Source organism: Triticum urartu, chromosome 3 (assembly GCF_003073215.2).
Source record: "Triticum urartu cultivar G1812 chromosome 3, Tu2.1, whole genome shotgun sequence".
NCBI classification, from domain to species: Eukaryota; Viridiplantae; Streptophyta; class Magnoliopsida; order Poales; family Poaceae; genus Triticum; species Triticum urartu.
In genome coordinates, this window is record NC_053024.1 from 680,913,051 (window position 1) to 680,924,068 (window position 11,018).

The 11,018-nt window shown below is 46.5% G+C and overlaps 1 protein-coding gene across 1 annotated transcript; it reads right to left on the reverse strand.

Annotated features, from left to right (window-relative positions):
* Positions 1-576: 576 nt before the first annotated feature.
* Positions 577-2,344, reverse strand: LOC125549103 (F-box protein At1g47340-like). Its single transcript, XM_048712591.1, has 2 exons — positions 2,216-2,344; positions 577-2,135 (listed from the first exon to the last, which is right to left on the reverse strand). Exon 2 carries the CDS (start codon positions 2,120-2,122, stop codon positions 968-970), a length of 1,155 nt encoding a protein of 384 aa, XP_048568548.1. The 5' UTR covers positions 2,123-2,135; positions 2,216-2,344; the 3' UTR covers positions 577-967.
* Between the last annotated feature and the right edge of the window lie 8,674 nt (positions 2,345-11,018).

Genomic DNA, 11,018 nt, shown 5'->3' on the forward strand with positions numbered 1-11,018 from the left:
GCAAATACATCGACCATAAGACTAAAATATCTTCTTTCTTTGCGGGGACACAAGACTAGAATACTACCAGTTCCAACACATAAAAATTGAACAAATTGGCACAAAGTCAATCAACCCAAAAGGACGGCCAAATAAACATTGATTGAAGTCGGATCCAGACAAACTTTGAAAGGCGATCTGAGCAGAAACAATATGCACTCCTCAAGAGATATCCTGACAAATTGGTCATCCTCGGTGAAACAAAGATGACCAAACCAGAATGGCATAAAACAATTTCGGGTCCAGCTGAACTGAAGCTGATGTTCATATATCAGAAAGCCTTAACAGTAGACCATGTTAAACTACTATTGTTACATTACTATATCACAGTTTCAACAGATATGGAAATTGTGGTTCGAGTTGAATTGAAAATGTTGTCCATATATCAGAACCTTAACAATAGATCATATTAAACCACTGTTACCTTACTATATCACAGTTTTAGCTGACATGAAAGTACAGCACAGAACTGAATCTACAAATGCAACGGCGGTCTTGGCCATTCCAGGTCCACCCAAACAACAAGATAAGTTCTACTAAACTAGATCTAGAGATTAAGAACAAGAATATAAACTTACATATACTGTCGAAAACATAGGTTGGTATACCAACAATTATTTACAAACAGAGAAATAAAAGAGACCAGAATCAACATACTCAAATATTCAAAATAGTTCCAACAAAACGGTCAAGTTTCCATGATTAAGTACTAGAGTATTACAGCTGCATGGCTGCCAATAACAACATAAACACAAGCAGACTACTAAGTTGACTGAATAGCTAGCAGCATAAGTCAAGTACATGACTTCACTCAAGCACCAATAGCTTATCACAACTTACCCAAATTACTGTTGCTCATATTCAAGATCTAACTTCGCTATCATCATCAGAAAGATGGACAATTGTGAGGCTCCAATACACGAGACAGTTAGTGCCCATCTGCCAATGACTCCGAGAACAAAGGAACATATGGAAGATAAGGGCACCTGGAAGTCCATCCAAGATCACATATAAAACGCAGCTCCTTAGAATCAATTTCGTATGAAAATAATTTCATCTGTAATCGGTGCCCCGGTAATGTAGTTTCAACAGTCATGAATAGCACATCGTCTTCTGGGTGGGCTGAGATAACACCGTAAAATTCCTTGCTGCTTGAACCGAACAGTTGCAAGTAGCTGGCATTGTGCTTCAAGGTCCAATAATCTTCACTACTAGAATCTTCAAGGACCCAGATTGATACTTCAGCAGCACCATAATTTGCGACATACAATTGTCCACGTGATGCATAAATATAAGGACCACAGCGAGCATCATTTAAAGTAGGAACAGGAATGAAACGACAGTTTCCCTCCACGTCGATGGCTGCAACCAAATTATTATAGGAACATAAATACAACACCCCACTGAGAAATGTGCCACCTGAAAAGTTGCGTATCTCAATTGGATCGTCCCATTCAATTTGATGTGTCCAACCTCCAGCTTTGGACGAGTAGATCCCCACCTCTTCGATGTCATATTCATACTTCAAATTCCAATTCAAAGCCACAGCAGGTACCAACTCGAACACATAGAAATGGGAGGAGACGGCCGGATCAAATCCCAGGCGAGCATACGATTCCGAGGACCATTCATTGGCAGGGAAGGTTACCCATTTCTCAGTGGCAGGATTGCACACCACATAATCCGGTTCCTCGGGATAAGGCTTCGAACGTCGACAGAGGAGGAGGCCGTTGCAGCAGTCCAACAAGTCAATCTCCTCGCATTTTGGCAGGAACGAGAGGGAGGCGTCAATGGGGCACCAGTTCCCTGAGACGCTTCGGTAACCATGCAAATCATGTGGACGGCTGGCCATGTCGTAGGTTTTGTAGAAGAAGCCGGCGAGGGTCGACCGGGGAAGCTTCTTGCGGTGGTCGGGGTGGGCGATGAGGTCCCGCCAGCGCGTGGAGACGCACTTGCAGCAGCGGGTGGACTTGAACGGCACGCGCGAGATGATCTCGACCAGGATGTCGTCGGGGAGCTTGGCCGTAGGATCGCTGATGAGGGCCGTCTCCATGGATCCCGTCGCCATCTCCATGGATCCCATGAGGGCGGCAAATCTGCAGATCGGGGAGGAGGAAAGGTTAGAGAGATACGTCCGGCTAGCAGTGAGGGGAGAGTGAAGGAAGAGAGGAACTACCAGATGCGTGGCGCGCGAACAGCGGCGAGAGCGCCGGCGTTGGGTGCTGCCATCCGCGCCGGCGAGTGGGTGGCGGCGAGCCGGTGAGGGTTTGGTTTGGGTGCGAGGCGGCGAGATGGATTTTTTTTTTTTGAGACAAAGGCGGCGAGATGGATGGACGGATGCTGCGGAACTGGGCTGGAACCGGAAGGACGGGCGTGTGAAGTTATCTGGGCTTTTTACTGGGCCGTGTGAGTCGCACTATTTCGCACACGTACACCATTTTGCGTTTCTAAAAAAAAACGTACACCATTTTGCAGTCCCTCAACAAACAAACATACACCATTTTGAAGTCCTAATACAAAAAAAAGTAGATCGAGGAGTGGGAGCCGTCCCTTAATTATTTTTTGAATTCTCGTATATCCTTGTTTTTTGCGTAGGTTTTGGTCTCCTGGCAGCATCGGCGAGGTAGTGGCAGAATCTACCTTGACAACTTCTGATCCGGTGGCGACGAAGGGCATGTATGGATTTTGTGTTGCCTATTTGTTAGTTCTTTTCAGATCTTGATAATTTATGTGTTAATCAAGGGAAGTCATTGACTGACTCTTGTCACAGAGACTTCGACCTCCTTCTTTCATTTGCTTCGCAGCATGGTCTTGATAGTTTCACCAACCCTCTGGACTAGTGGGAAACATTGCAAGCTTGCACTGCATGGGGCAAGACCCTAGCCGATGTTCATTTGGCAGTTATTAGATCTTGTTTCTAGCATTTAAAGCCTGGTATGAAGAGGATGTACATTTGCAAGTGTCCCTTTCCTCTACCGCCAGTTTAGTGCAATTTTCAGGCTTTGACGGACAGCATACTCCCTCTGTTTTTATTTACTCCGCGTATTAGCTTTGGTCAAAGTCAATGTAAACATTGACAAAGTTTAGAGACAAAAATATTAACATATACAATAACAAATCAATATCATTAGATTCATTATTGAATGTACTTTCACATCATATAGATTTTTATGGTAAATGTTTATTATTATTTTATCTAAACTTGATCAAACTTTGCAAAAATTGACTTCAATCAAATCTAATATGCAGACTAAATAAAAACCGAGGGAGTACAATCTTAGGAAGAAGGCAGCCAGTATGTTTTTGGGTGTAATTTTATCTTTTGCAGGTCAATTTATGTCATGTTGTCTTTTCACTGTGCTGATTACTGTTTTCCTTGATAATTATCAGTAAGTTATCCTTTGGGTATTATTTTCTAAATTAAATAAAATAGGCCATGACAAGAAATTAGAGGAATATTTTCACTCGGTAATTGGTCAAACTGACACAAAGATAACAGGCAGTGCTGGGAAGATATCCTGGCAACTTCGTCATCCTGGTCCTTTACTCATGTCTATGTAGCCGATTCAACTGTCTTTCCACAGGAAGGTACGTATCACTTGGCAATAATGACAAGTCTGAGGTTGAGCAAACAATAATAAGTTGGCATGTAGATAAATCTGTAAATTATGTGCTCGATATTACCATATATGATCCTTAGCGATAGGTCAAGTTAAACTTCTATTTGCCGCAGCTTGAGCAGAAATGATGAAAAAAAAAAGATCAGAGCCAAAACTGCAGAACGAAGGGCTCCCTGATCCTCGGAGGCTCTAGAAACTGAAGCCACCGCCGGCGTCGTACCCTAACGATGAGTTGGAGATCACGCGGCTAATGATGGCCCACCGAGCAGCTAGTCCTGGAGGCATCGCATTCCCATGCCGCACATTTCAAGTAAAGAAGGTAATCAACATCCTACACAAACTTGTGTATTACTGGGACTGTATCCAACAGCCTGCGTCTCTGCTAACTGTCCTGTACATGAGGCTAATTTTCTTCTTGTACTTCGCCTGGTAAAGAATTTTCATTTTCTCCACTGCTGATGAATCTGCCGACACAAACATAACTTTGTCATCCTGGTCGAGAGATGTTCTGGCAACTTTGCCATCCTGATGCACCATGCCAACCCCACTATGCATGAACATATGCAGGTCAAATTGTCCTCCATTATCCAATCTGAACTTCCTCCAGATAGATGTCACTTGACAGAAAATCAGAAGCCCGAGGTGGAGCAAATAATAACAAGCTTCTCTGTTGATAAATCTGCTAGTTATGTAGATCATAAAATTCCTAGCAAGAACAGGGTGAAGTTACAATTCTGAGTAGGAGTGCCCCCATGACTGAACCAACTGAACGGGCAACTCAACTTCTATATATTAGAAACTGCAGCTGGAGAACCACGCTTCAAAGCCGGTGAAGGTGACAGAAAGATAATCGAACCAGAATGGTGAAAAATCACTTGTTCTTCACGTTAAACTGAAACGGCAGTTCATCTACCGGAAAGCCTTAGCAATAGATCGTGTTAAGCTACTGCTATTACATTACCATATATCACAGTTTAAGCACATGAAAATAAAAAACAAAGACCGAATAATCTTAGGCTCTAGTAATGCAACAGCACTTCCAGGTCCACCCAAACAGGAAAATCTTAGGCTCTAGGGTAGAGCTTGAGGTTAATAAGGAGGAAATAACCTTTAGCGCACTAAAAATAATAATCCACAAACAGATAAATAAGCAGAGACAATAATGTAGACATCAATACTCATAATAATTGCAACAAGACGATCAATTATCCTTAATTAGTTTAATAGTAGGGTATTGCAGCTGCTAACATATATGACCAAACAGAGTTTTAGTTAAGTTCACTGAATAGCTTGCCTCATAAAGTGTGGTACATGAGTCCACACTTATAAAGGTCTACCCAAATCACTGTTGTTCTGCTCGTACTCACGATGTAACACTCGTATCATCAGAAAGATAGACAATTGTGAGGCTCCAATACACAGGACATTTAGTGCCCATCTGCTAATGACTCCGAGAACAAAGGAACATATGAAAGATAAGCCCGCCTGACATACCAGCCAAGATCAGATACGAAACACAGCTCCCTAGAATCCACGTCGTATGAAAATAATTTCACAAGCTCTTGGAACCCCGATCTCAATCCTATGGTTATGAATACCATATTGTGTTCTGGGTGTGCTGAGATAACACCATAATATGGCATGCGGCTTGAATACCCTTCTCCAAACAGTTGCAAGTAGCTGACATTGAGCTTCAAGGTCCAACAATCTTCGCTACTAGAATCTTCAAGAACCCAGATTGATAGTTCAGAAGCACCCCTATTTGTGAGATGCAATTGTCCCAGTGATACATATACATTAGGAACAATAGGAGCATCATGAGAAGTAGGAAGAGGAATGATCCTACAATTTCCCTCCACATCGATGGCTGCAACCGAATTATTATCAGAAGGTAAATACAACACCCCGCTGAGGAATGTGCCACCTGAAAAGTAGCGTATCTCAATTGGATCGTCCCAAGCAATTTGATGTGTCCAACCTCCAGCTTTGGAAGAGTAGATCCCCACCTCTTCGATCCTATAATCATGTCCACCTTTGATAGGTACCAACTCAAACACATGGAAATGGGAGGAGACGGCAGGGTCGAATCCCAGGCGAGCAAACGACACAATCCGGTTGGCAGGGAAGGTTACCCATTTCTCAGTGGCAGGATTGCACACCACATAATCCGGTTTCTCGGCATAAGGCTGCGAACATAGACAGAGGAGGAGGCCATTGCAACAGCCCAAGATATCAAGCTGCTCGTATTCAGGTAGGAACGAGAGAGAGTCGTCAAAAGGGCACCAATCCCCCGAGACGCTGTGGTAAACATCATGAAAACGTGGATCGCAGTCCATGCCGTGGTTTTTGCAGAAGAAGCCGGCAAGGGTCGACTGGGGAAGCTTGTCGCGGTGGTCGGGGTGGGAGATGAGGTCCCGCCAGCGCGTGGAGACGCACTTGCAGCAGCGGGTGGACTTGTACGGCAAGCGCGAGATGATCTCGACCAGGAGGTCGTCGGGGAGCTTGATCGTTGGATCGGTCATGAGGTCCGTCTCTGTGGATCCCGTCGCCATCTCCGGGGAGGCAACGAGCGGCTAATCTAAAGATCGGCGCGGGGGAGGGGAGGTTAGAGCACTAGCTAACCGTGAGAGGGGCGTGAGGGAAGAGAGGACCTACCAGATGCGTGGGGCGCCGGCGCCGGGTGCTCCCGTCCGTGCCGGTTAGTGGGTTGCGGCGAGCCGGCGAGGGTTTGGCCTGGGTACGCGGCGCCGGCGGCGAGATGAATGCAGGAAGTAGGACCGATCTGGGCTTTTCACTGGGCCTTGTTAGCACATAGCGAAAAAGGAAAAGAGCACTTCGTCAGTACTTGATTCCCGAAAGAAAACTCTTCTAAAAATAGATTCTCCAAAGAAAACAATCAGTACTTTTATTTCTCAACAAAAATAAGTCAGTACTTTTTTTTTTGAGAGAGAGAGAGAATCATCAGTCAGTAAAAGAACGAGAACAGAGGGGAGATTTCGGAAAGTGCATGGATGAACACGGATACATATGAACCCACTTTAAAAAACACATTTCTAAATACTAAAAGAAATATGAAAAGGGTTACACGGGTACATCTTTATGTTCTATGTGTGTGCATAAAGTTTCATGAAAAAATAATTTTTTTGTGGCTAGTGCAAAAAAGACAAACAATTTTGTCATGGAACGCTATTTAAAAACACTGAAATTTGTCTTTTTTGCGAAGATAAAATAGAAAAACATTTTTTCACAAAACTTTGTGCGGCGCATACATATTTGCGAACATGTATGCATGAAATTTTCTTTTGATTTTTTTGAGATTTTAAAACATGCTTAAAATGTATTTTTGGGAGATGGGTGCAGATGCCTCTGTGTTCAAGACGTGCCCAATCGGGAGTATCCCCTGTCTTACTCTTATAGTAGATGAGAATACTTGAACCCGGGCCGGCGACGACAACCATTGTGTTGTCTACCACTTCACCCAAAAATACTTTTGAAGAGAATAAATTGCATCTAGATTGCATTCACAATCTAACGTTAACGTCAATCTTTCCTTTTTGCATGTTGATATTGGATGAACATGTATATATTCCAATATATATAGATAGATACTCCACTAGATAGATAGATAGATAGATAGATAGATAGATAGATACTCTGTTAGAGTATGTAATGGGTCTAATGGGCCTGGGCTGGCGGTATAGCCCGTCAGTCGTAGGGTTAATTAGAAATAAAGGTCGCTTGCTTAGGGGTCTAGTAAGTCTTGCTAGGGAGTTAAGTAAACCTCTCTATATAAGGGGAGGAGATGTATCAATCTAATCAAGCAAGAATTAAGAAGGAAATCCGTTCCCTCTTGCCCTGCCGTGGGCAAAAAGGCCCCCGACCGGCCCTCTCACGCCCTCTTTCTAGTAGCACCATAACATACTTCTAGCAAGTTGCAAACAATCTGGCTAGGAGTATATTTCTTTACTTGCCTGCTTAACTGAATTTTTAACATTCAGTGTACGGTCGATGAACTACTCAAAAAAAATCATGTCGATCAACTCTTTCAGTTGGGTTAAATTATGCAAACCATTATTCAATTGGGTTAAATTATGGAATGCCAACTGTCACATCTAGGCTACGCAAAACATGACAATCTTTCTCCTTCATTTTACTCTCCAAAACAGAGCCAGGGTTGTTTTTCTTTTTTGCAGAAGTAGAGTTTGTTGTGGAGCAGACTTTATATCAAGCAACTATCTAGACTACACTTTATATCAACCAATTTACACTCCAGCACGAGCGGGCAGGCTGTGGCAGATAAGCAGGCCGAAGGGCACGTTGACGGTGAGGATGAGGCACGCGCAGTCAACGCCACTGCAGTTTCGGTCGCCTCTCCTCTCCCAACGCCTGCAGGTACTTTTGGCCGGCATCGCCTCCTCCCTCTTCTGTTGAGGTCTAGCCGAACCCTAGCTGGCCATAGCTCACCCTCTTTCGCGTGCTAGGGATTGACAATTTTGCCCATGGGTATGGGTATCCGCAAGTACCCTATCCGAAAATAGTGGGCATAGGCAAGGCTTGGTAATATTTTATACCCATGGGTAATGGGTATCCATACCCGTAAAATATATGCGTAGGGCATGGGTATAAGATTGCGCCCATGGGTAACCCAATGGGTACCCAGAAAATATTAATAAATGAAAATAACTCCTATGATATGTGAGGTCTACATCCAATTCATATTATCTAACTCTTAATTCCTTATTCCCTAAACCAACCATGGCTAATAGGCTCCCAACAACCAGCTCACATTCCTCCTATGTCCTATGTGACTCCTCGAAATGATGAAATCTTGACTCATCACCAACACACTCTCTTCCAACTCTCGAACTAGCAAACCTAGTTCCCGTCGTCGCCTTCCACTATGTTGGCTTCCACCAACCACTTATTGTAATCCTTTGCCGGCTGGAATTGGCCACACACCAAAGGACTTCATGTCGGTACTAGATTGATTGCCCATCATCACTTGAATATTACACTCATGTATGTAATTCTTTAAAATTTAAATGCTATATATGGTGTACCCATTGGATACCCATTGGATATAGGATACCCGATAGGTATGGGCATGGGTGTCAATTTGTGCCCATGGGTATTGAAATGGGTGGATATAGAAAGTTTCTATGGGTATGGGTTTGGGCAAGAGGAGGTTGTACCCACCCATACCTTACCCATTGCCATCCCTGTCGCGCGCCATCTCTCTGGCATGAACCGAGAAAGAAGAAAGGAGGGACACAGGATGTTTTTCCGCGACGAACGCTTGCTGCACTGACAACAATTTTCTTTTGACCACAAACTCAGGCCACGGCCATTACAACGGACACAGGAGGGGCTTCATATCCAGGGCCACGCCAGGGCACACACCCCGCGTTTTCACCCACTCACACTCGACGCGCACGTACAAGCCCGGATCGCGGCGAGCCCGCAACGGAACAACGCGGTCACCCCTCCTCGTTGGCCAACGGCCTAGCCCTACATCTGCGCGTCGGGTGCACACACACACACGTACACCCGCGCACACACTCACGCACGCATGCACACACACTTGGATTCTACAGAGACACTATCTAGACACGCCCCATACATGTCCTAGATAATAGCGAGATAATGTACAGAAAATGCACGTGCCTGGCACGGACTCGGCCTAGCGCGCTCACGCCGGTCGCCACCGCCGCGACATGGCCTATTTCCAACACTCACCCCCTAAGCCATGACTACAAGAGGGTCGGCCTGACATCGTCAATGTTGGCGAGGAGTGCCTTCTCCTCGTCCTCCGCCTTCTTCGGCTTCCAGGGCTGCCGCACGCTCGCCGTCAGCGGGGTCGCCACGGCAACAGACTCGACCTGGCGCACTGACGCCGGTCGCCATCATGCCTGCTTCTTCCTCTCCGGCGACATACGCCACTTCTCCGGCGATACACGCCGTTGAACGCATCACACCCGGCAGGATCGACACACGATCCACTGTCGCAGCGCCACCACTGGCGATCACGCACAGGCTGACACACGGCCCGACGACCTCATCGCACCGCCGCCACTCAACATTGTCACGCCACCGGCCACCACCAGTGCGCCGGAGGGAGCGAACCTGTTACTAATCAGCTCTGATACCAATTGTTGGGGTCTAGCCGAACCCTAGCTGGCCCTGGCTCACCGCCTCTCTCTCTCGCCGTCTTTCTGGCACGAACCGAGGAAGAAGAAATGAGGGACACATGATGTTTTTGGGCGACGAATGCCTGCTACACTCACAACAATTTCCTTTGAGCACAAACTCAGGACACGACCATTACAACGGACACGGGAGAGGCTTTGTACCCAGGGCCATGCCAGGGCACGTTGTTGGGGAACGTAGCAGAATTTTAAAATTTTCTACGCATCACCAAGATCAATCTATAGAGTCATCTAGCAACGAGGGAGAGAGGAGTGCATCTACATACCCTTGTAGATCGCGCGCGGAAGTGTTCAAGAGAACGGGGTTGATGGAGTCGTACTCGACGTGATCCAAATCACCGATGACCTAGTGCCGAACGGACAGCACCTCCGCATTCAACACACGTACGGTTGGGAAGACGTCTCCTCCAACTTGATCCAGCAAGGGGGAAGGAGAGGTTGATGAAGATCCAGCAGCACGACGGCGTGGTGGTGGAAGCAACGGTGATCTCGGCAGGGCTTCGCCAAGCGCAGGGAGACGGAGGAGTGTCACGGGAGGGAGAGGGAGAGGCCAGGGGCTTGGGTGCGGCTGCCCTCCCTTCTCCCCCACTATATATAGGGTCCCTAGGGGGGGCGCCGGCCTTAGGAGATCCAATCTCCTAGGAGGGGCGGCGGCCAAGGGGGTGCCTTGCCCCCCAAGGCAAGGGTGGCGCCCCCACCCCTAGGGTTGCCAACCCTAGGCGCAGGGGGAGGCCCAAGGGGGGCGCACCAGACCACTAGGGGCTAGTTCCCCTCCCACTTCAGCCCATGGGGCCATCCGGTATAGGTGGCCCCACCCGGTGGACCCCCGGGACCCTTTCGGTGGTCCCGGTACAATACTGATTACCCCCCAAACTTTCCCGATGGCCGAAACTTGACTTCCTATATATAAATCTTCACCTCCGGACCATTCCGGAACTCCTCGTGATGTCCGGAATCTCATCTGGGACTCCGAACAACTTTCGGGTTACCGTATACTAATATCTCAACAACCCTAGCGTCACCGAACCTTAAGTGTGTAGACCCTACGGGTTTGGGAGACATGCAGACATGACTGAGATGACTCTCCGGTCAATAACCAATAGCGGGATCTAGATACCCATGTTGGCTCCCACATGCTCCATGATGATCTCAT

What these genes read in the sequence shown, in the direction of transcription:
- LOC125549103 (XM_048712591.1), bottom strand. Translation starts at nt 2,122, where the DNA reads ATGGGATCCATGGAGATGGCGACGGGATCCATGGAGACGGCCCTCATC.